Source organism: Mustelus asterias, unplaced genomic scaffold (assembly GCF_964213995.1).
Source record: "Mustelus asterias unplaced genomic scaffold, sMusAst1.hap1.1 HAP1_SCAFFOLD_63, whole genome shotgun sequence".
Taxonomy (NCBI): domain Eukaryota; kingdom Metazoa; phylum Chordata; class Chondrichthyes; order Carcharhiniformes; family Triakidae; genus Mustelus; species Mustelus asterias.
Genome location: NW_027590128.1, coordinates 149307 through 174973, shown reverse-complemented (window position 1 = coordinate 174973; position 25667 = coordinate 149307). Strand labels below are relative to the sequence as shown.

The window sequence follows — 25667 nt, the reverse complement described above, 5'->3', positions numbered from 1 at the left end:
CTCCGGGACAAACAAGCGCCAAGGACAGCAATGACACTGCGCATGCTCCACATCACAATGCCCGGGGATTGATTGACGGCAGCTCCGGACCAATAGGAAGAGGGGGCAGGGCTGGTCCCCCAACCAACCGGAGTGAATGAGGGGCGGGACTGGAGGACCGAGCGGGAGCGGCTGGTCCTCCAGCCAATCAGAGTGAATGAGGGCCCGGACCAATAGGAAGAGTTCCCTATTCTTTGCATGGGAGAGATGCACATGCGCAGTAAGCAACGGCGTTCGCAGTGTGGGTGACAGCAACTGGAGAGAAGTTCCTCTGTCTCATCAGCAGCCGGTAAGGATGCAGAAACATAGAGGGAGCAATGGAAGCGGCGGATGGACGTAGAAGGTTTCTAAATATCTGGTGAAGGCCTCAAACATCGAATATGAGCCCGTAGGTCCCGTGTTTGCAGCTTCAGGTCTTTGTCCCGAGACGAAGCTCAGGTTAACGGCCGCCATCTTGATTCAGCGGGGAGCAGAGCGCACGCGTTGGTGTCTTGGTGACGCAACCGTGAGTGGGCGGGTCTTTGTGTTTCTGCTCCCACCGGGTCCTAATGCACCCATCGGGTCCTAATGCATACCAACAATGAACAACAGATTTTCAAACAGCTTCACCCACTCCCAGGCTGCACCTGACGTTTGCAGCCGAGAGAAGTTTATGGGTCATGTACACATTCAGTGTGAGAGGTTGAATCCCTGTGTACTTACATGAAGCGGTTACACGGCTTTTGTACTCGTTGGAGTTTAGAAGGCTGAGGAAGAATTTATTGAATCTTACAGGGTACGGCGAGGCCTGGACAGAGTGGACGTGGAGAGGATGTTTCCACGAGTAGGAAAAACTAGAACCAGAGGCACAACCTCAGACTAAAGGGACGATCCTTTAAAACAGAGATGAGGAGGAATTTCTTCAGCCAGAGAGTGGTGAATCTGTGGAACTCTTTGCCGCAGAAGGCTGTGGAGGCCAGGTCATTGAGTGTCTTTAAGATAGAGATAGATAGGTTGTTGATTAATAAGCAGATCAGGGGTTATGGGGAAAAGGTAGGAGAATGGGGATCAGAAAAATATCAGCCATGATTGAATGGTGGAGCAGATTCAATGGGCCGAGTGGCCCAATTCTGCTCCTATGTCTTATAGCCTTTTCGTTACACTTCAGCCCCAGGCTCCTCATGTTTACATAGAAGCGGAAGTAGACCATTCAGCTCTTTGAGCATTCCCTGCCATTCATTATAGTCATGGCTGATCCTCAAATTCAATACCCTCATCCCACCCCCCATCCCATAATATCCCTTTAGCCCCAAGAGATATATCGAATTGAAATCAGGCTCTACTTCCACTTTTGAGGAACGGAGATCCAAAGAGTCATGACCCACTGAGAGAAAAACATCTCATCTCTGTCTCTATGGGCAGCACTGTTTTATGAATCGTGACCCCAAGATTCTCCCATAAGAGTAAACAACAGTTCTAACAAGTTTTTAGAAGGTATTTTGAGAGACAGGATCTACAGGCATTTAGAGACACAAGGACTGATTAGAGACAGTCATGTGAGTGGCATTTAGAGACAGCATGGCTTTGGAGTGCAAAATCATATCTCACAAAATTGATTGAGTTTTTTGAAGGAGTAACCAAGAAGGTAGATGAGGGCAGTGCAGTTGATCTTCTCTGCATGACCTTTAGCACGGCCTTTGACAAGATACCACATGGTAAGTTGTTGCATAAGGTTAAATCTCACGGGATCCAGGGTGAGGTAGCCAAATAGGTACAAAATTGGCTTGATGACAGAAAAAGTCGCACAACACCAGGTTAAAGTCCAACAGGTTTATTTGGTAGCACAAGCCACAAGCTTTCAGAGCACTGCCCCTTCATGACAGAAGACAGGATGGTTGTAGAGGATTGTTTTTCAAACTGGAGGCCTGTGACCAGCGGTGTGCCTCATGGATTGGTGTTGCACCCACTGCTTTTTATCATTTATATGAATGATGTGGATGAGAATTTAGGAGGCACGGTTAGTAAGTTTGTACACACCAGGATTGTGGCATAGTGGACAGTGAAGAAGATTATCCCTGATTGCAACGGAATATTGATCAATTGGGCCAGTGGGCTGATGAATGCCAGATGGAGTTTAATTTAGATAAATGCAAAGTGATGCATTTTGGTAGATCAAACCAGGGCAGGACTTACTCAGTTAATGGTAGGGCATTGGGGAGAGTTATAGAACAAAGACATCTAGGGGAACAGATTCATAGCTCCTTGAAAGTGGAGTCACAGGTGGACAGAGTGGTGAAGAAGGCATTCGGCATGCTTGGTTTCATTGGTCAGAACATTGAATACAGGATACATCTTGTTGAAGTTGTACAAGACATTGGTAAGGCCACACTTGGAATACTGTGTGCAATTCTGGTCACCCTATTATAGAAAGGATGGTATTAAATGAGAAAGAGTGCAGAAAAGATTTAGTAGGATGCTAGCGGGACTTGATGGTTATAAGGTGAGACTGGATAGACTGGGACTTTTTTTTCTGGAGCGCAGGAGGCATAGGGATGATCTTATAGCGGTCTATAAAATAATGAGGGGCATAGATCAGCTAGATAGTCAATATATTTTCCCAAAGATAGGCGAGTCTAAAACTAGAGTTCATAGGTTTAAGGGGAGAGATAAAAAGAGTCCAGAGCGGCAATATTTTCATACAGAGGGTGGGGAGTGTCTTGAACAAACTGCCAGAGGTAGTAGTAGAGGCAGGTACAATTTTGTCTTTTGAAAAGCGTTTAGACAGTTACATGGGTAAGAAGGGTTTAGAGGGATATGGGCCAAATGCGGACAATTGGGACTAGCTTCGGGGTTAAAAAAAGGGGCGGCATGGACAAGGGCCTGTTTCCATGCTGTAAGCCTCTATGACTCTATGAACCTCTCCACATCCAAGACTTTTCAGGATGTGAAAGGTTTAAATTAAGTTGCCTCTTACTCTTTTAAACTCGAGCAAAAGCTAAACTCGAGCAGAGACTGTCTCACTGCTCCTCATCAGACAATCCACCTATTCCAGGTATTAGTCTACTAAACCTACTATGAACTTCTAATGCATTTATATTTTTCCTTAAATAAGGAAATCGATAATGTACACATTGCTCCAGATACAGACTCACTGTGTGCAACTGAAACATAACTTCCCTGCTTTTACTCCATTCCCCTCATAACAAATAATAGCTTTCTGAATTACTTGTACCTGGATTTTCTATCGTGATGTATTTTGAACACTTTTTTTTTTACAGGGGGTTAGAAAGGGAGGATTTACACACAACAAGCTCAAACCAAGAGAAAATGTTGTCTCTTCTGATACGGGCTTTCTGAATGGGACAAGTAGGTAGATGTGAATGGAATGTTTCCACTTGTTGGTTCTTCCATTACTGGGAACCATGAACAGACAACAAATAAATCAAACAGGAAAATAGGAGATGTTTCTTTCTTCAGACAGTTGTTAGAATTTGGAACTCACTGCGACTGGAAGTGGTTGACACAAATACTTTAGATGCTTTCAAAAGGAAAATATACGAGCCTATGAGAAAAAAGGGATTGGAAAAATGAACTGAACAGCTGAGATGTGGTGATCAGAATGAGAGGAGACTCATGTGGAGGATAAACTCCAGTACAGACTCGATAAACCGAATGGCCTGTTTGTGTATTGTCACAGACAGAACAAACAATTCTCCTTCCCTGTTCAAAGACAATAACAATCAGCTCCTAATGATCCGAGTGACTGTCAGATCTCAACGTGATGTTTGGTTTGTGTTTTCTTGCTGTAAATCCTCCTTTCCAATACCCTGTAAAGGGAATTTACAAAAGTCATCACTGTCAGTCCAGGATAGATATATTCATAGAATTCCACAGTTCGGAAGGAGGCTATTTGGCCCATCAAGTCAACTCTCTGACAGAGCATCCCACCAAGGCCCCAACAACATAACCCAACTTATTTACCCCACTAATCTCCCCAACCTACACACCCTGGGAGAAAATGGATAATTTAGCATGGCCAATCCACCTAACCTGAATATCTTTGGACTGTGGGAGAAAACTGGAGCACCCGGAGGAAACCCACGCAGACAAGTGGAGAATGTGCAAACTCCACACAGCAGCGCTCTGAAAGCTAGTGGCGTTTGCTACCAAATAAACCTGTTGGACTTTAACCTGGTGTTGTTAGACTCCTTACTGTGTAAACTCCACACAGACAGGTAACCAAGGCCGGAATCGAACCCAGGTCCCTGGCGCTGTGAGGCTGGAGTACTAACCACTGTGCCGCCGTGCCAGCCACGTAATTCTTTGTAAACTTATTTTGCAGGAAATAGAAGAGGAGGATTTGCAGTCTGGACAAACAAATCTCACGTCAGACAGAGTCAATCAATTCATTGGGATTTGAAGATTTGTACATCTGAAGGGATTTAATTGACCATCTCAGTTGGAAACTGGTGAGAATCTGTTTCCTTGCTCCTCCTGTGGGAAGGGATTGATACAGCTGGAAAACATGCTGACACGACAGCGAGCTCGCAACAGTGAGAGTTCATTCACCTGCTCCGTGTGTGGGAAGAAATTCATGTGTTCGTCCAACCTGCTGGCTCACCAACTCGATCACATTATTCAGAAGCCTCTTCAAAGCTCTGACTCTGGGCAAAGCATTGAAACCTCTGAGGAACAGGCCCAACACCAGCTCCTTCACACTGACGAGAGACCGTTCAGCTGCTCCCACTGCGGGAAGAGGTTCAGCCAGTCCTCCCGCCTTGCAGAGCACCAGCTCCTTCACACACACGAGAGACCGTTCAGCTGCTCTCACTGTGGAGAGTCGTTCAGCGACTCAGTGCATCTCACTGAGCACCAACAAGTTCACACCAAGGACAGGCCATTCAGCTGCTCCCAGTGTGGGAAGAGATTCACTCAGTCCTCCCACTGCACCGTTCACCAACAGATTCATTTTCAGAAGAGACATTTTAAATGCTTTAAATGTGAGAAGACCTTCAAAAGAAGGATTAGTCTGCTGAGACACCAGGGCACTCACACTGGGGAGAGGCCATACGTTTGCCCTGTGTGTGGGAAAGCATTTACTTGTTTCCAGCATCTGCTAAGTCACCGGCCGATTCACACCGGGGAGAAGGCATTCAGCTGCTCCGTGTGTGGGAAGGCTTTCACGGAGTCATCCAGCCTCCGGAGACACCGCCGCATTCACACAGGGGAGAAGCCGTTCTCCTGCTCCATTTGCGGCAAAAGATTTGCTCAGTTTTCCTACTGCAATCAACACCAACACATTCACTCTGACAAGAGACCTTTTCAATGCTCAGAATGCAATAAGACCTTTAAAAGAAGTGATGATCTGCTGAAACACAAACGCATTCACACCGGGGAGAGGCCGTTCCTGTGCTCTGTGTGTGGAAAGGGATTCGCTCAGTCGTCTGGCCTGCTGAGACACCAACGCATTCACACCGGGGAGAAGCCGTTCACCTGCTCTGTGTGTGGGAAGGGATTCACTGATTCATCCTATATGCTGAAACACCAGCGAGCTCACACTGCGACAGAACCGTTCACCTGCTCCCTGTGTGGGAAGGGATTCACTGATCCATCCCGCCTGCAGAGACACCAGCGAGTTCACACTGGGGCAAAACCTTTCAACTGCTCCCTGTGTGGGAAGGGATTCACTGATCCATCCCGTCTGCAGAGACACCAGCGAGTTCACACTGGGGCAAAACCTTTCAACTGCTCCATGTGTGGGAAGGGATTTAATCAGTATTACAGCCTGCTGAAACATAGACGACTTCATGTGTGACCGGCAACGTTGGATTCTGTTGTTTCTGCGCCCTGAGATAAACAATAACAATTGGATGAATAGGGGAGGCAGCGGCACAGTGGAATTATCACTGGACTCAGGGTAAGGCTCTGGGGACCCAGGTTCGAATCCCACCACAGTCGATGGTGAAATTTGTATTCAATTAAAATCTTCAATTAAAAGTCTAATGACAAACCTCAACCTTTAATCAATTGTCGTAAAAACCCATTTGATTCAGTAACGTCCTTTAGAAAAGGAAACCTGCCGTCCTTACTTGGTCAGGCCTACATGTGACTCCAGACCAGCAATGTGGTTGACTCTCAAATGCCCTCTGAAATGGAGGGCAGTTAGGGATGGGAAAGAAATGCTGGCCCAGCAAGTGACGCCTACATTCCGTAAAAATGAATTTTAAAAAGTTCCTCAGTATCGCAGTAACCTCCTCCAGCCCCACAACACTCTGTGTAAATACAAGTTGTTGATGATTATGCCCTGAGATAGATAACGTGAACCCGATTCCCCTCGTCCGCCAACTCGGCAACTTCTTCACAAAAAGTAAAGCACATGGGATTGGGGCTGTTGTACTGAGATGGGGAGAAAACTGATTGGCAGACAGGAGACAAAGAGTAGGATTAAACGGGTCTTTTTCCAACTGGCAGGCAGTGACTATTTGGGTAACGCAGGATCAGTGCTGGGGCCTCAGTTACTCACCTGCCATAGGTCTTGTTTTTTTTTCCCCTGTTTATTATGCATCATTTTTAAATTGTTGCTTCCTAATAATCTAATTTAAAACCATGGATAAGCTCAAACCACTTTTGGAAAATCTGTGACTCTTTAATCAAGAATCTTCCTGACTACTGCATACCATTCTGGTCACCGTATTATTAAAAAAATATCCAGGCACTGGAAAGGGTGGAGAAGATTTTAATGATGAGATTTTAATGTAGAAGGCAGCTCACCACCACCTTCTCAAGGGCAATCAGGGATTAGCCATAAATGCTGGCCAAGCCAGCAATGCCCACATCCCATAAATGATTTTCAAAACGTGTGTGGTTTTTTTATCAGGAAAGGATTGACAGGCTAGTTCTTCTTTCTTGAGAAATGAAGGCTGAGGGGTAACCTGAGCAGAGGTCCTCAAAATTATAAAGGGTTTAGATACAGAAATAGTGTTTCCTCTTGAGGGGAAGAGCAAAAAGTAAAGTTTTTATTTATTCGTCACAAGTAGGCTTAGATTAACACTGCAATGAAGTTACTGGGAAACTGGAGACAATCAATATAAAACAGTCACTAAGAAACCCAATAGGAAATCCAGGATAAATTTCTCTACACAAAGAGTGGCGAGAATATGGAAATCACAACTACAGGGAGTGAAATGAACAGTATAGATGTCTTTCAGGGGAATCTCAACAAGTACTTATGTATGATTTTATAGTTCATTCAGGATTTATTTCAAAAAGACTAAAAACAATAAAGTGACAGGAGATAATTTGCAGGGTGTGAGACTCTGTGTGTGAGGGTGTCTGTGAGTGTGTGTGTTGCTTTTCATTGGTGTCACAGAAACCTTCCTCTTTCTGAGCAGACAATCTGGCCCCTGAATGATGTGAATTGTACAACTCAGAGATTCTCCATTCAGAATGACCATGTGCTGTGTAAAACCTGACATCTCCACAACCAGACGCCACTTCTCCTGGAACAACGTGAAGTGACTACAATTTTCTAGATTGATTTCTTTGCTCTCACATATTTTCTCAATTCATAAATTCCATCACGACCTTTAAACACACCGATGGTCTCCACTTTAAATACTTCCCTCAGTCTTACCAACATATAGCAATTGGATTGCTGATATTACAGGAATCCATTCTGAAATTCTGTAAATCTGATTCCCACCTAACACCAACCCATATCCCCATCTGAGTTCCAGATTTTAATGAGATTTCTTAAAACACAGGCAGCCTGGCAGCCCAGTGGTCAGCATTGCTGCCTCACAGCGCCAGGAACCCGGGTTCAATTCGTGCCTCAGCTGACTGTGTGGAGTCTGCACATTCTCCCTGTATCTGTGTGGGTTTCCTCCGGGTGCTCTTATTTACTCCCACACTCCAAAAATGTGCAGATTAGATTGATTGGCCATGCTAAATTGGCCCTTAGTGTTGGGGATTAGCAGGATAACTACATGGGTGACGGGGATAGGGCTGGGGGTGAGATCGTTGTTGGTATAGGCTCAGTGACCTCCTTCTGCACTGTAGGGATTCTATACTGTCTGCCCTATCATTACATTGGATCCAATACTGTGTTCACTGACACACTGCAGCCTGACTTATATTTGGAATAAACACTATGTTTGTTAAATCCAGAGTAAGTAAACTAAGCCAATCCATGACGAAGGGTCATTCAGACTCGAAATGTTGGCTAGAATCTCTTTGTAAGTCTCACAAACTCCCCAGCCTTCAGGAGAACAGTGACCACGACACCACACAACCCTGCCACAGCAACCTCTGCAAGACGTGCCGGATCATCAACACGGCTGCCATCATCTCACGTGAGAACACCATCCACCAGGTACACGGTACATACACTTGCAACTCAGCCAACGTTGTCTGCCTGATACGTTGCAGGAAAGGATGTCCCGAGGCATGGTACATTGGGGAGACTATGCAGACGAGACGACCACGGATGAATGAACAGCGCTCGACAATCACCAGGCAAGAGTGTTCTCTTCCTGTTGGGGAACACTTCAACAGTCACAGGCATTCATAGAATTCGGCCTCTGATCTTCGGGTAAGCGTTCTCCAAGACGGCCTTCATGACACACAACAACGCAGAGTCGCTGAGCAGGGACTGATAGCTAAGTTCCGCACACATGAGGACGGCCTCAACCAGGATCTTGGGTTCATGTCACACTATCTGTAACCCCCACAACTTGCCTGGACTTGCAAAATCTCACTTTCTGTCCTGGCTGGAGACAATACACATCTCTTTAACCTGTGCTTAATGCTGTCTCCACTCACGTTGTCTGTACCATTAAGACTTGATTACCTGTAAAGACTTGCATTCCAACCATTATTTTGTAAATTGGGTTTGTGTCTTTATATGCCCTGTTTGTGAACAGAACTCCCACTCATCTGATGAAGGGGCAGCGCTCCGAAAGCTTATGGCTTGTGCTACCAAATAAACCTGTTGGACTTTAACCTGGTGTTGTGAGACTTCTTACTGGGCCTACCCCAGTCGAACGCCGGCATCTCCACTTCATGGAATCTCTCTCCACAGTTGCTGTCAGACTTGCTGAGGTTTTGCAGCATTTTCTGTTTTGAAGTCAGTGCTTTGCTGTGTTGTCTCTGTGCTCCATCCCCACTCTGATTGTATTGGAGCCTGTGTGTGTCATTGTAACACTGAGACTCTGTCACTTATTATTGGACAAGCAGCAAGTCACCGTCACAATGCCCGGCTGATTGACGGCAGCGTGGACCAATGGGGAGACAAGGGGCGCGGTTGGAGGTCCGAGTGGGAGAGGCTGGTCCTCCAACCAATCACAGTGAATGAGGGGCGGGGCCCGCTCTGACTGGGGCATGCGCAGTGTGGGTAATGGCGACGGAGACGGGGCTGTTTTTTCGGCTCGGAGATAGGTTAGCGGTGATTGACGGTACGGAGGGGGCGAGGGATCTCGCGGGTGGACGGAAACGCTGCGTAAGCAGGTTGTGTCAGCCGTGAACCTCGGTAAAGAGCTTCACGGACCCAGTTTGTCCTCTTTTTAGGTCAAACCAAACCAAGTAAACAAACTCAGATTAATTCAGGACAAAGTAAAAGGGGCAGCTCCCCAAAAAGGAGGGGGAACAGCCCGAACAGAAATCAAAGTACAAAGGAAACTTAAAAACATCAAATTAAAATGTGATTATTAGGGTCAATAATGCACCCCAACCCCTGCGGTGCCCAGCGGGCGCGGAAAGCGTCAACCTCGCCCGTGGACACCGCATGCTCCCTCTCCAGGGACACCTGGCCGTGAACGTAGCTGCGGTAGAGGGGAAGACAGTCAGGATGGACGGCCCCCTCGATCGCCCGCAGCCTGGACCAGTAAATGGCGCGTTTCGCCAGGCCCAGGAGCAGGTTCACAAGGAGGTCGCCATCCCTCCCCTCCCCTCTCCGCACCAGGTGTCCGTAGATCAGGAGCGTGGGACTGAAATGCAGACAAAACATCAACAAAAGGCTCTTTAGGAAAACATAAAGGGAGTGCAGCCTAAGACACTCAACATAGACATAGTCCATGGACTCCACAAGGCCGCAGAAAGGGCAGTCTTCGGAGCCCGTGAACCAGTGAATCCTACGGTTGTGCGGAACTGCTGCATGCATCACCCTCCACCCCAGGTCCCCGACGTAATTGGGGGAGATCCCTCCGTAGAGGGACCTCCAACGGACCCAGTTTGTACCGAGCGGTACCGCAGCTCCTCATGTTCGGGCCGCGCTCACGGCCGCCATCTTTATTGGGGGCAATATGCAAGAAGGCGCATGCGCAGCCGTCATCCTTTTAGGGGGCAATGTTGTCATTGAGTGGGAGGAGCTTGTTCCCCATTGTTCAGAATGGAGACAACTTGTCCATCAAACTGCATCAACCCTCTGAGTCCCAATGTCTTATTGATGAGGCAGAGCGGTGGCAGAGAAGGAAAGAAAGGGAAATAGCTTTGACAAAGGGTCATCCGGCCTCAATGTCAGCTCTTTTCTCTCCTCACAGATGCTGCCAGACCTGCAGAGATTTTCCAGCATTTTCTCTTTTGGAAAGGGAAATAAATTCTGCTTTCCAGATCCCACTATATCATGAGATGTATTTCCCATTCATCTTCTGTTCCACCATCCTTTTAGGCAGCGAGTTCCAGATCATGTGCTCTCCCTACCCAAGTATAAATCTTCCTCAAATCCCTGCTCTGTCACTATTCAAATAATGTCCTGTATATTACACTTTTATCCAGTATTATAGACATCTGTCTGGCAGCCTGCATGGAGATTTTCAGCTCCCTGTGTCCAGGACAGGAAGCAGTGAGCATGGATCTGTCAATCAGCCTCAATTAGCATCTTTAGGAGAATTGGGAGGGTGAATATTAGATACAGCAGAGTGAGAATGGAGAGAGAGTGTGTGGGATGGAGATTTACAGCTTTTGGGGAATGAGAGAGGAAAGAATGTTCCATAGAAACTTGAACTGTCTGTTCTGAATTTCTATCTTGTACTGACATTGATGACTTTTGTAAATTCCTTTTACAGGATATTAGAAGGTGAGGATTTACAGACAGAAATCTCAAACCAAACGTCACATCAATATCTGACAGAGTCCTCAATTCGTCGGGACCTGAATATTATCGACCTTTGAATCCAGAATGGAAATGTTTCTCTGTTCAGTCTGCTTCAGGAGATTTTAAATTTCAGTGTGACTGGAAAAGCACCGAGACACACACCCGAGTGAGAGTGTTCCAGTGCACTGAGTGTGGAAAGAGCTTTAACCAGTTACACAGCCTGAAAATACATCGCAGCATTCACAGCGGGGAGTGGTGGGTGCCTGGAACTCGGGGGAGGTAGTGGAAGCAGGTACGGTAGTGACTTTTAAGGGGCGTCTTGACAAGTACATGAATACTTTGGGAATAGAGTGATATGGTTCCCAGAAGGGTAGGGGGTTTTACTTAAATCGGGCAGCATGGTCGGTGCAGGCTTGGAGGGCCAAAGGGCCTGTTCCTGTACTGTAATTTTCTTTGTTCTTAGTACACAGGCCAATTTATCTTTCTAGGGGTGAGTGTGTCTGAGAGGTGTGCAACTGGAAAACATTTTCCATTCACCTCCTGCACTGCTGCAGTATATAGATATTGTTCTCACTCTGCCAGCAAGGCTGTGGGATTAATTGGATAGATCTTAAAGACAGCCCGATTGGGCAGGATGAGCAAAATGGTTTCCATCTGTGATGTATCATTCCATAAAACAGAATATTCAGCATCAGGGGAAAGAAAGTGAAAGAAACCAGTCTCTGTGGGATTTACCCAACCAGTATGAGCACCTTCAGGAGAGCAGAGAGGGGAAGAAACCAGTGGGAAAAGTTTTTAAAACTCGGGGTATTCCCACAGGAGAGCACTGGTTTAAATCAATTTTAGAAATGGAGAATGGCAGTGCACAAATTCCGAGGAATACATTTTTTTAAATTATTTGATCTTAATTGCACAAGATAATTTTCTATTATCGTCTTTGACAATGACGCCGTTAATTCCCAGCTGCCCCTGCGGGTGTGACAGTGTCCTATTCATTCCACAGGAGCCTATTGCGCAGGCGCAGTGCTATATCTGGAGCGTGCGCAATGTCACTTTGCTCGGAGTCTTGCGAGTGCGGGAGTTGGCACATTTTTCTGCGGGTGAGTCGGTTGGGCTGTGGGAGAAATGGAGCCGGGAGTCGGGATAGGGAGGGAGGTATGGCTTCGAAACACCCGCTGTAGGCCGCACGGCCCGAATAGACCCTGCAGGTCCCGAGTTTACAGCTCCCAGGCTTTTATCCCTGGAACAGGCCCCGGTTATCGGCCGCCATCTTGTTTCAGCGGAGACGGAGGGCGCATGCGCTGCTGTCTGTGACGGGTCATAATGGGCGTGGTTTCAGGGGTTGGTTCAGAACCTCGATCTTCAGAGGGACAATAGGTAGCAGGGCGCATGCGCAGCTATCCAAGAACAGGAGCCAGTCATTGGGCCCATCGAGCCTGCTGCATCATTCAATAAGATCATGTCTACTTTGCTACCCCCACCCCGTCCATACCCTTGGCTTTCTTGTGGATCAAAACCTCAGCTTTGAATATATTCAATGACCTGCCTCCAATACTCACTGGTGAAGACAGAGTTCCAAAGATCAACAACCCGCTGAGAGAAAAGATCTCTCTTCATCTTAAATTTGAGATCCTTTATTTTTACTTGATTTCCACACCAGAGGAAACATCCTCTCAGCATCTACCTTGTCAAGCACCTTATATCATATGAATCATAGAATCCCTACAGTGCAGAATGAGGCCATTTGGCCCATCAGGTCTGTACCGACCACAATCCCACCCAGGCCCCAGCCCCACAACCCCATGCATTTACCCTGCTAATCCCCCTGACACTAGGGTCAATTTAGCATAGCCAATCCACCTAACCCACACATCTTTGAACTGTGGGAGGAAACCAGAGCACCCGGAGGAAACCCACGCAGACATGGGGAGAATGTGCAAACTCCATACAGACAGTGACCCAAGGCCGGAATTGAACCTGGGACCCTGGTGCTGTGAGGCAGCAGTGCTAACCACTGTTCCGCCCTTAAATTCCCAGATGTTTCATTAAGATTACTTCTCAGTCTTCTGAACTCCAAAGAGTAGAGGCCCAAGCTGCTCAACCTGAAAGATAAAACTCCTCATTTCAGGAATCAACCAACTGGATCTTCTCTGAACTGCCTCCACTGCAATTTTGTCCCAGCTGAAGTAATTCTGTGCCAGGTTAAAGGAGGAGTGAATGTTTTGAATCTCTATCCTGGACAGATGCTGATGGATTTTGGAAACTCCTTTTACAGGGGATTAGAAGGGAAAGATTTACACACAGCAAACTCAGACCAAAAGAAATGTTTGTCTGTCTTGAATTTCTAACCTTGAATTACACCTATAACTTTCCTCATTTACAGGGAGAAGATTTGAAGATTGCAAAATTTTTCCCGGACATCAATCTCTCTGAGATCTTTTCAGCTGCTGCAGATTTTAAAATGTGAAAACAGTGAAATTGTTTTGAGGTGAGTGTTAGTGAGCATTAATTTAAATTTAGAGCATGCTCTGATTCCATGGATCTCGGGCTATTGTGACTCCTTTACCATGGATGGGGAGGCAATGGTGCAGTGATAGTGTTATTGGATTAGTAATACAGGGATCCAGGTCAATGCACTGTGAACCCTGGGTTCGAATCCCACAACGGCAGATGTTGAAATTTGAATTCAGTAAAAATCTAGACTTAGAAGTCCATTGATGACAATTGTTGTAAAAATCCATCCAATTTAATAATGTCCTTTAAAGAAGGAAATTACCACATCCCCCAGCAATGCAAACCACTCAGTTCAAGGGCAATGAGTTATGGGCAATAGATGCTGATGCAGCCAACACATAGAGTCATAGAGCAATATAGCACGGAAACTGGCCCTTGGGCCCAACTGATCCATGCCAACCATGGTGCCCTCCCAGCTAGTCCCAGTTGTCCATGTTTGGCTCATATCCCTCTAATCCTTTCCAATTCATGTAATTATCCAAATGCTTTTAAAAATGTTTAAACCTGCTGTTTGAACCTGCCTCAACCATTTTCTCTGGCAGCTCATTCCATGTACACACCACCCTTTGCATGAAGAAGTTGCCCCTCAGGTTCCTTTTAATCTTTCCCCTCTCATCTTAAACCCATGCCCTCTAGTTTTCAATTCTCTTACCCTGGCAAAAAGACAATGTGGGTTCATCCTATCTATGCCCCTCATGATTTAATACACCTCAATATAGTCACCCCACATTCTCCTACATTCAAAGGAATAAAGCCCTAGCCTATCCAACCTCACACGATCATTCAGGCCCATTAGTCCCGGCAACATCCTCATAAATCTTCTTTGCACTCTTTCCAGTTTATCAATGTCTTTCCTGTAACAGGGTTACAAAAACTGTACACAGTACTCCAAGTGCAGCCTCACCAATGACTTATACAACTATAACATAATGTCCCAACTCCTATACTCAGTGCCCTGACTGATGAAGGCCAGTGTGCTAAATGCCTTCTTCACCACTCTGTTTACCTGTGCCGCCACTTTCAATGAACTATGTACTTGTATTCCTGTGTTCCTCTGTTCCTCAACACTCCCCAGTGCCTTACCATTCACTGTACAAGTCCTACCCTGGTTTGACTTTCCAAAATGCAACACTCACACTTAAGACCATAAGAGATAGGAGCAGAAATAGGCCACTCGGCCCATCGAGTTTGCTCCGCCCTTCAATCATGGCTGATATTTTTCTCATCCCCATTTTCCTGCCTTTTTCCCATAACCCCAGATCTCCTTATTAATCAAGAACCTATATATCTCTGTCTTAAAGACAGTCAATGACCTGGCCTCCACAGCCTTCTGCGGCAAAGAGTTCCACAAATTCACCACTCTCTGGCTGAAGAAATTCCTCCTTATCTCTGTTTTAAAGGATCGTCCCTATAGCCTGAGGTTGTGCCTCTGTACTCTGTATTATCTGTACTGAAATCCATTTGCCAATCATTGGCCCACTTTCCTAACCGAACAACTGATCAAGATCCCCCTGTAATTTTTGATAACCTTCTTCACTATCAGCGATTCCTCCTAATTTAGTATCGTCTGCAAACTTGCTAACCATGCTTTTTATGAATTTTTAAACGACCATCCATTTCTCTGTTTCACCTCTGCCCTCCCTGATCAGCTCTCTGCCATTGTCTACCTTCCTCTGCCTCTAATAATGGGTGTATTTTAACTATTATTTCCACAAGCTATGTCTTGATGAGGTTTTTACCACTTCACAACTCTATTCACTGCTGAGTGACCAGCTTAGTCTTACAATGTTCAGGAACTGTTTCTCTTCCACTGGAGATCATTTCCCTTCCACTTCTGAGCTTATATTAACCAACAAAATCTGATACATTTTTATTCCCTGTAATTCATTCTGCCCACCCTGAAACGTTAATCTTCTTTCTGTCTAAAAGGATGGTCTCTTTCCTAATGTTCACAATTAAAGGGCAGGAGATGGCTGATATTTAAGGGGACAGTAAATTAATATAGGACAGAGATATGTCTAGTGTTATTATATGGTACCCAGATTAGATAAATTATTTATGTTTCTGTATTTATTATTATTTCTTGCATTGTAATATAATGCTGTAGCGATGTTATACATTTCCAGTCATAAAGTCATTACAGCACAGAAGGAATACATTTGGTAACTCGAGTCCATGCTGACTCTCTGTATAACATTCCAGTCCCATTCCCACTCTATATCCCCATTCTCCTGAAAGTTTATTTCCTTCAAGTGCCCATCCACTTTCATTTTTAAATAGAATCCTGTTCTGACTTTCTATCCTGTACTGACACTGATGACTTTTGTAAACTAATTTCACAGGACATTGAAAGAGACACAGCCCGAAATCTCAAACGTCATGTCAGATCTGACAGAGTCATATTCCTTGGGAGCTCAATATCATCGGACTTTGAATCTCGAAGGAGAAATGATTGTCCGGTCTGTTGATTTGAAAAGATTTCAAACATCAGTGTGACTGGAAAAGCACCAACACACTGCCACACTCGAGTGAGAGTGTTCCAGCGCACTGACTAAAGAGCTTTAACCAGTTACACAGCCTGAATAAATATCACATCATTCACAGCAGCGAGAGACTGTACCCGTGTTCTGTGTGTGGACGAGGCTTCAACGGATTGTCCACACAAGAGAGAGGCAAGGACACCTGCACCATGGAGAAACCATGGAAATGTGCAGACTGTGGGAAGAGATACAGATACCCAAATGAGCTGGAAGCTCATCGGCGCAACCACACTGGGGAGAGACCATTCATGTGCTCTCAGTGTGGGGAGGGATTCACTCAGTCATTCAACCTGCAGAGACACCAGCGAGTTCACACTGGGGAGAGACCGTTCATGTGTTCTCAGTGTGGGAAGGGATTCATTCAGTCATTCAACCTGCTGACACACCAGCGAGTTCACACTGGGGAGAGGCTGTTCACGTGTTTTCAGTGTGGGGAGGGATTCAGTCATTTATCCAGCCTGCGGAGGCACCAGCGAGTTCACACTGGGGAGAAGCCATTCACCTGCTCTCAGTGTGGGAAGGGATTCACTCGGTCATCTGACCTGCGGATACACCAGCGAGTTCACACTGGGGAGAGGCCATTCATCTGCTCTCAGTGTGGGAAGGGATTTGCTTGTTCATCCAACCTGCGGGCACATGAGCACATTCATACTGGGGAGAGGCCATTCACCTGCCCTCAGTGTGGGAAGGGATTCGCTCAGTCATCCCACCTGTTGAGACACCAGCGAGTTCACGAGTGATTTCAGAGGTTGGATTCTGCTGTTATTGTTTCTGCTCTCAATTACACCCAGGACTGCATTTTGTTCATTCTCTCAGTTGGTCAATGGGGAGGGTCGAAGGGTGACCCCCCTGCATCTCTGACCCAAAACCATAAATCTGTGTCCCCCTCATCCTTGTCCCATCAGCTAATGGGAACAGCTTTTCTTTGTCCACCTTATCTAAACCTGTCAGAATCTTGTCCACCTCTATCAAATCTCCCCTCAACCTCCTTTGCTCCAAGGGAACAACCCCAGCCTGACATTGACAATAAAGAACAAACTAACAGAATATGTTAATACCTGAAATCAAATGGGAATGTTTAATTTCTGTTTTAAAGATATTGTGAATATATTGTCCTGGACAATAAAGGAATTGGAATAACTCATCTTGGGTGTGGTTGAATGGAATATATCAATCTGATATCCACCTACAGTCTAGTGAAAGTCTGGAATGTGTAGCTGGAAATCCCTCCCTAACAGCACTGTGGGTGTACTTACACCTCAGGCATTGTAGCAGTTCAGGAAGGCAGTGTTGGGGTTGACCACGGCCGAGGCAGCTACATACAGCCACATATTCTGTTATAATTGAAGGACTGCAGATTGAATGTGAGGCATTATGGGACTGGACTATCTTGACCACATTCCTGTGACTGCTCAGTTTCTGCAATCACGGACCATTAAAGCTGCTCAGCAGGGCCCCAACAGAGGACCTGGTGAGAATATTTACTCAGAATGAGTTAGAATTAAACTGGGGTGGCACGTGGCACAGTGGTTAGCACTGCTGCCTCACAGCGCAAGGAACCCGGGTTCGATTCCCAGCTTGGGTCACAGTCTGTGTGGAGTTTGCACATTCTCCCCGTGTCTGTGTAGGTTTCCTCCAGGTGCTCCGGTTTCCTCCCACAGTCCAAAGAAGTGCAGGTTAGATGGATTGGCCATGCTAAATTGCCCCTTAGTGTCAGGGGGACTAGCTAGGGTAAATGAATGGGATTATGGGGATAGGGTTGGTGGGACTGTGGTTGGTGCAAACTTGATGGGCCGAATGGCCTCCTTCTGCACTGTCGAGATTCTATGAGATTATTGCGGGACCGGCTGGTGTTCAGCAGCTGAGATCCTGGAATCTGTAAAAAAGGGGGCTGACTAATCAATAAACAGTGGTAGGTAGCTAAGAAGTGAAGCGTTTTCAGGCATGTTTACATTATTTTATCATAAATTTGTGATAAGAACTGTGAAGGTCTTGTGACCCGGTAGTCGGTGAAGTGACGGTACACTCCAAGTAGCACTGGACTGAAAAGTGGACCTCTAAGAGTGGATTCTAATGGTTATAATCTTACCCAAGCATGGCCAGTGACAAATCAGAGCTCGAGTGGGCACCAGACAGATTTCTTACCTGTCTTTTGGAAACTAAGAACAAGAAACTTAACGATAAAACGATTTGAGAATAGAGCCAACATTTTGAGTCGAGGTGACACTTCATAGGAGCTCTGATGAAGGGTCTTCCAGACTTGAAACGTTGGCTCGATTCTCTCCCTACAGATACTGTCAGATCTGCTGGGATTTTCCAGCATTTTCTGTTTTTGTTTTACTTTTATAATAAATGATTCGGTCTGATTGGAATCCCCACGATCCTCCCGCAAAACAGAGAGAAAGTGGTGGCAAAAGGAGAAAAAGGATATGGATGATAGAGTCTGGGTTCTGATTCTCCGAGCCCATGTAGAATTAACAAAATGAGTGAACCAGTTTATAAAGAACAGAAATTACCCATCCCTAACAAAAACTGATCAAATTAAAATAGGTTGAGAATATAACAAAAAAATTCATAGATGAAGTTTAAAATCAAGTTTCTTTTGTTGTTAGAGAGGGGATTTTTTACAGTAACTTCATTGCAGTGTTAATGTAAGCTTACTTGAGACTAATTATAAACTTTAAATTTTTTAAAGTTATTTTGTTAGAGGGGTTCAGAATACCTTGAGATTAAAAACTAATAAAGGCTATTGAAACAGGGTGGACTGACTTAGACTAATGTAGAATAAGGACCACAATGTGCCTTATTTATATTATACAAAGGTACTGTCTGCATAGAGACACATATAACCACTGGTAGAGAATTTAAACATGTATTTCAGATTTAAATATACTTTTTGTACTAAAATGTATACCTTGGCCAAACTGCAGACTGCCCTAAAGCATAATGGGATAAAAGCTGAGTGAGACAGGCCACATTCTTTCAGAACGGTGAAGCCACAGAACACAGTTTTTATCAGTATGAGTTATAGAAAATACTTGCTTCCCAGACATTAGAATGAATAGAATTATTCATTTTTTACTGATAAGGGATGGCTCAGCAGACAGTGGAAAGGAACTTTTGAACCCTATAAGCTCTGTAATAGAAGTTATCACAGAGTTACAGAATCCTACAGTGCAGAAGGAGGCCATTTGGCCCATCAAATCTGCACCAACCAGAATCCCACCCAGGCCCTATCCCCATTTACCCTAGCTAGTCCGCCTGACACTAAGGGGCAATTTAGCATGTCTAATCCACTTAACCGGCACATCTTTGGATTGTGGGAGAAAACCTGAGCACCCAGAGGAAACCCACGCAGACACGGGGAGAATGTGCAAACTCCACACAGACAGTGACCCAAGCCGGGAATCGAACTCGGGTCCCTGACGCTGTGAGGCAGCAGTGCTAACCACTGTGCCACTGTGTCGCCCGTGCTGAGAGTCAGTTAGAAAGCAACCTTTGAACCCTCTGGACCTACGTAAGTGAATGTTGCAAAGTAACAGTGGGCAGGAACTTTCAGATTCTACAGACCAATGAATTCCCATTCTTCCAGAAGATAGGATGTTATTGGCCAAGGTAAATATTGTGCATGAACATGATTGGAGCATCCAGTTAGGATGGCAGAGTGGGAGGATGAAATGAACTTTCAAAATAGTATAACTACATGGCCAATGTATTGTAACTTTAGAAAGGAATTGGACTGCCCAGCTGCCTTTCTCAATAAGTAATGCCTTTAACCAGTATACTGTCTTTTGCAAATCTTTGTATTAACTGGGTTCAGCTCAATCCTTAGCCTCCGAGAAAAACCCCCATCATATGTAAAGTGAAGTAATTGTGGGCCAAGTTTTTTCTGCTCACTCCCGACCCCTTTAGGTTCTGTAGAAAAGTTAACCCTTTCAGCAGACAGTTCATTTCTTTGTAAATCACCTGGAAACTCATGTGTCTATTTTAGTTTTTGATTGAGGATTTATGGGAACCAGTGAAACGTGGAAATTTTAAGCGGAGCCTGGAGGAATTTGGAAGAACTGTGAGGATTTTATCGTGTTGTCACCTCAACCCCAGATAAAGAACAAAGATTTTGCAGCTGGCAACATGTTTGGGATTTTAAATCAACAAAGACTTGATGTTTCCGATAAAATCAGGCCTTGGAAGTTGGCTAAAAAAAAGTTTAAGTTATAATGAAGTGGAATGAAGGATCTTGTGTCTTATTTTAATCAAGGAGTTGTGAACTTAGACCATAAGACATAGGAGCAGAAATAGGCCACCAGACCCATCGAGTCTTCTCCGCTATTCAATCATGGCTGATATTTTTCTCATCCCCATTCTCCTGCCTTTTCCCCATAACCCCTGATCCCCTTATTAATCAAGAACCTATCTATCTCTGTCTTACAGACACTCAACGAACTGACCTTCACAGCCTTCTGCGGCAAAGAGTTCCAAAGATTCACCACTCTCTGGCTGAAGAAACTCCTCCTCATCTCTGTTTTAAAGGATCATCCCTTTAGCCTGAGGTTGTGCCCTCTAGTTCTAGTTTTTTCCTACTAAGTTTCAATAAGATCTCCCCTCATCCTTCTAAACTCCAATGAGTGCAGGCCCGGAGTCCTCAACCATTCTTCATACGACAAGCTCTTCATTCCAGAGATCATTCTTGTGAAGCTCCTCCAGATCCTTTCCAAGACCAGCATATCCTTCCTTAGATGTGGGGCTCAAAACTGCTCACAATACTCCAAATGGGGTCTGACCAGAGCCTTATACAGCCTCAGAAGTACATTCCTACTCTTGTATTCTAACCCTCTTGACATGAATGCTAACATTGCATCTGCCTTCCGAACTGCCAACTAAACCTGCACGTTAACTTTAAGAGAATCTTGAACAATGACTCCCAAGTCCCTTTGTGCTTCTGATTGCCGAAGCATTTCCCCATTTAGAAAATAGTCGATGACTCCATTCCTCCTACCCAAGTGCATAATCTCACACTTTTCCACATTGTATTCCATCTGCCACTTTGCCACTCTCCGAGCCCATCAAAGTCCTTCTGCAGCCCCCCTGCTCCCTCAATACTACCTGTCCCTCCACATATCTTTGTATCATCTGCAAACTTAGCAACAGTGCCTTCAGTTCCATCTTCCAAATCATTAATGTATATTGTGAAACGTTTGTAGTGCTCTGTCGCTTCAAGAAGCTATAGCTGTGAGAGAGAATGCTGAGGATTCATTGTTTGAAATTTACGAGCTGTGAGAACCTGTGTGTTTCATTTGTTTTATGTGGATGTTTGTAGATGTGTTTTATCATTGTTTTGGGCTACATTTGTTAAGGTTTATCTTTCTGGGGAATTAACCTTATCTTGAGTCTTTAATTGAAGGCATTTCTGGAAGTTTCGAAACAGAACCACAAGAACGCTTAAGGAATTAATTTTGGTCGTCGTTGTTGTAAAGCACATGCTAAGTTTCTCTGCTTGTGCATGGATGATATTTGTGGGTTGAATGCTTCAAGCTTTCAGGTTTTCTGTCTGTGATTTAAATCAAACAGATTACAGGGATAGGGCAGGGGAGAGGGCCTGGGTAAGGTGCTCTGTTAGAGAGATGGTGCAGACTCGATGGTCCGAATGGTCCCTTCTGCACTGGAGGGATTCTATGATTCAATGAACACAGGAATGGTCAGAATTATTTCACATGTCCCAAATTTTAAATAACCATTACAATTAAAACTCTCTCATACTCACATGTCAAACAGATTTAAATCAAGGACGTGTAATTAATAAAGCTTTTTTTCACAAAAGTTGTGAACCTAGAGCCACATTTACTGGCCAGAGACATGATTCCAGGATACTTTGCTAAACATGTGGGAATTTTAATCCGGATTCAAACTCACACATGTGAGTATGAGAGAGTTTTAATTGTAATGGTTATTTAAAATTTGGGACATGTGAAATAATTCTGACCATTCCTGTGTTCATTGAATCATAGAATCCCTCCAGTGCAGAAGGGACCATTCGGCCCATCGAGTCTGCACCATCTGTCTAACAGAGCACCTTACCCAGGCCCTCTCCCCTGCCCTATCCCTGTAATCTCACACATTTTCCATGGCTAACCTATCTAACCCACACAGCTTGGGATACTAAGAGGGAATTCAACATTGCAAATCCACCGCACCTGGGCATCTTTGGTCTGTGGGTGGAAACTGGAGCACCCGGAGGAAGCCCATGCAGACACAGGGAGAACATGCAAACTCCACACAGACACTCACCCAAGGCTGGAATTAAATGCCTGGCGCTGTGAGGCAGCAGTGCTAACCACTGTGCCACCATGTCACCCTATAGTTGAGGCCAAAACATTGTCTGATTTCAAGAAGATATGAGATATACTCTTGGGGCTAACGGGATCAAGGGATATGGGAGGCGGGCGGGCGGTGGGGGGGTGGAATCAGGAAATTGAATTCGATGATCAGCCATGATGAAGATGAGTGGTGGAACAGGCTCAAGGGGCCGAATGGCCTTCTCCTGCTTCTAGTTTCTATGTATCTCTCCACTGGGCCAGCATTCCATCCAGTGGCACAGTGGTTAGCACTGCTGCCTCAAAAAAGCAAATACAACAATGGCTTTGGCATCTGCTACAATGTGACTGACAGTTTGACAATGGAGTCAACGGCATCAGGAATAAAAGATACCCTGGGAGGTGGAGAAGAATGTGACGGAGATTACGAGCGGGTCCTTGATAGGTTTTCTAAAGAGATTCAGAAAGGAAATAGCGAGTTGGAAAAAGTCCAGAATAAATTAATTTACAGTTACATTGGAAACCTGTGCCTCCCAGCTGAGTACAAAATATAAAGAGTTGAGGGAACTGGTGGATAAGCTGCAGAATGGAGCTGATTGCTGGCAGGAGAGCACGTCTGACCGGGACAATCAGTTACATTGGGAACAGGGGGCAGATGATAGGGTGAGTGGAGCTCAGAAAAATCTACTGCTGTTCGGCCAAACTCTGGAACAAGATATTGATTTACAATCAGAAAATATCAGATCAAGTGAAGAGTTAGAAGATGCCATGGGGACTTTGAGAAAGGTAATTCAGCCACAAAGTGACACCTCCCCTGAAGCAGACCACTCCCAATGTTTAGCTAACATCAAACAACCTGAGACACAAATCAGTCACCAGTGAGCAGATGTAGTTGTTTTCTCCAAAAAAAGAATCACTGAAAGCACTCCTCCCTCTCCTCTGCCTCTCCTGTGTGATAAGGGAATGCAGGTGTGTGAGGTTAGCCATGACCTTTGCACCGTCATGATCCACAACGCTTACTCCAAGTTGGTTTGCTCAGTTGAAGGAATACCGTACATTTGAGTCATAATTGTTGAGGCAGGGCGTTGTTTGCAGGCATCACAGATTCGAAGAATTAGTTTGGAAAGGGAATAAAAATTAATCTAATTTGAACAGCCGTGAGTTTCTGTTTGAAATAAATTCAGACTGTACTAAAATGTGAAAGGAATGTATTTGGGTTTGAAATTAACTTGTTCAGGGTTAGAATTGTGAAGGACAATTTGCTCCCAAAACAGAAAGATAAGGCTGCAGTTTGGCAGCAAACCAGTTCCAACTTTCCAAAACATTTGAGTTAAAATTGTTGAGATTCAGTTAACAACACATTTCACAAAGTATTTCTTTCAACTTTGATTAAGTAGCAAATATTGAAAATTGAAATTGGTGTTCAAAAAAGGATAGATAAAAGAGATGAAATTTGAACAAAATTGAAGAAAATAACATGAGAGAAGTTTTTTAAATTATGTAAATTGACACAATTGCCAAGTTTCCTCTGCCCACTCCCCGCCTCTCTCGGTTCCACAGAGAAGTTAACCCTTTCAGCAGACAGCTGATTTTTATAAATCTCCACACAGCCTTTGTTTTTTAATGTAACCTGTGATTGGACACATTAACTCACTGGGATCTTGGCCAGAGCCAGATGGATTGTTTATGGGGTTTTTTTAAACAGGTGATGACGGTTTCACTCACGAACAATCCGAGTGAAGGCAGCAGTTTTGAGAATTAAAGCAGAGAATAAAAGACTTTACTTTTCAGAAAGCCAACAAGCCTGCTTTTGAGATTGGAATTGATAAATATCTGATGTGAGTTGCTATTTCAAGCATTTAAAATGGAAATTACCTGGTGTTTAAGGGAAAGAACAAAGTTGATAATGCCTGGAATCAAACAGAAATGTTTGGTTTCTGTTAAAAGATATTATGAGAATATTTAATGATTTATTTAACTCTAAAGATTCTCGAGAACTCCTGAAAGTGTAGTTTAAAGGAATCCATACATTTGGGTGTTTATGAAGATTTGAGTGAAAGGGAAGTCGAGATGAGATGAATGAGGTGACAGTTTTCTCTTGGAGATACTTGTTTCTTTGTCTATGAATTATTTGAGAGAACTGAATTTGATAATCTGGCCACCATCTGAGACATTATTCCCAGAAATCCTCAATTTTAAACTAAAATAGACACATGAGTTTCCGGGCAGTCACAGGAATATGGTCAAGATAGTCCAGTCCCACAATGCCTCACATTCAATCTGCAGTTCTTCAATTATAACACAATATGTGGCTGTATGTAGCTGCCTTGGCCATGGTCAACCCCAAGGGTGCCTTCTTGAACTGCTGCAATGCCTGAGGTGTACGTACACCCACAGTGCTGTTAGGGAGGGACTTCCAGTTACTGAGAGAGACAAGAGATGAAATTGCTGGGCCTCTAACAGAAATCTTTGTTTCTTCATTGGACACAGGTGAGGTCCCAGAGGATTGGAGAATAGCAAATGTGGTCCCGTTATTTAAGAAGGGTAGCAAGGATAACCCGGGTAATCATAGGCCAGTGAGCTTGACGTCCGTGGTAGGGAAATTGTTGGAGAAGATTCTTAGAGATAGGATCTGTACACATTTAGAACTGAATAATCTCATTAGCAATAGACAACATGGTTTTGTGCGAGGGAGGTCATGCCTCACAAATTTGGTTGAGTTTTTTGAGGCGGTGACAAAAATGACTGACGAGGGAAGGGCCGTGGATGTCGTCTACATGGATTTTAGTAAAGCATTTGACAAGGTCCCTCATGGCAGGCTGGTGCAAAAGGTTAAATCTCACGGGATCAAAGGTGAGCTCGCTAGATGGGTACAGAACTGGTTTGGCCATAGAAGACAGAGGGTAGCAGCGGAGGGGTCTTTTTCTGATTGGAGGTCTGTGACTAGTGGTGTTCCGCAGGGCTCTGTATTGGGACCTCTGCTGTTTGTGATATATATAAATGATTTGGAAGAAGATGTAGCAAGTCTGATTAGTAAGTTTGCGGACGACACAATGATTGCTGGAGTTGTGGATTGTGATGAACATTGTCAGAGAATACAGCAGGACATAGATAGGCTGGAAAATTGGGCGGAGAAATGGCAGATGGAACTTAATCCAGATAAATGCGAAGTGATGCATTTTAGTAGATCTAATG

The 25667-nt window shown here is 44.7% G+C and overlaps 3 protein-coding genes across 3 annotated transcripts in view; 2 read left to right on the top strand and 1 right to left on the bottom strand.

Annotated features, from left to right (window-relative positions):
- LOC144483376 (uncharacterized) overlaps window positions 1-25667 on the bottom strand; it is a 490005-nt gene that overhangs the window by 458951 nt on the left and 5387 nt on the right. The gene's annotated exons all lie outside the window — the stretch shown is intronic.
- LOC144483326 (uncharacterized) lies at window positions 290-7490 on the top strand. Its single transcript, XM_078202043.1, has 3 exons — window positions 290-328; window positions 4361-5167; window positions 7410-7490. Exons 2-3 carry the CDS (start codon window positions 4544-4546, stop codon window positions 7488-7490), a joined length of 705 nt encoding a protein of 234 aa, XP_078058169.1. The 5' UTR covers window positions 290-328; window positions 4361-4543.
- Window positions 12120-17304, top strand: LOC144483383 (uncharacterized). The gene is made up of 3 exons (XM_078202104.1): window positions 12120-12207; window positions 13491-13595; window positions 15964-17304. The coding sequence occupies exon 3, from the start codon at window positions 16311-16313 to the stop codon at window positions 16899-16901; it is 591 nt and encodes a 196-aa protein (XP_078058230.1). The 5' UTR covers window positions 12120-12207; window positions 13491-13595; window positions 15964-16310; the 3' UTR covers window positions 16902-17304.

Coding starts and splice junctions, on each gene's coding strand:
- LOC144483383 (XM_078202104.1), top strand. CDS start 16,311: ATGGAGAAACCATGGAAATGTGCAGACTGTGGGAAGAGATACAGATAC.
- LOC144483326 (XM_078202043.1), top strand. CDS start 4,544: ATGCTGACACGACAGCGAGCTCGCAACAGTGAGAGTTCATTCACCTGC. Junction 5,168..7,409: donor CGATTCACACCGGGGAGAAG/GCATTCAGCTGC, acceptor CTTTCTGAGCAG/ACAATCTGGCCCCTGAATGA.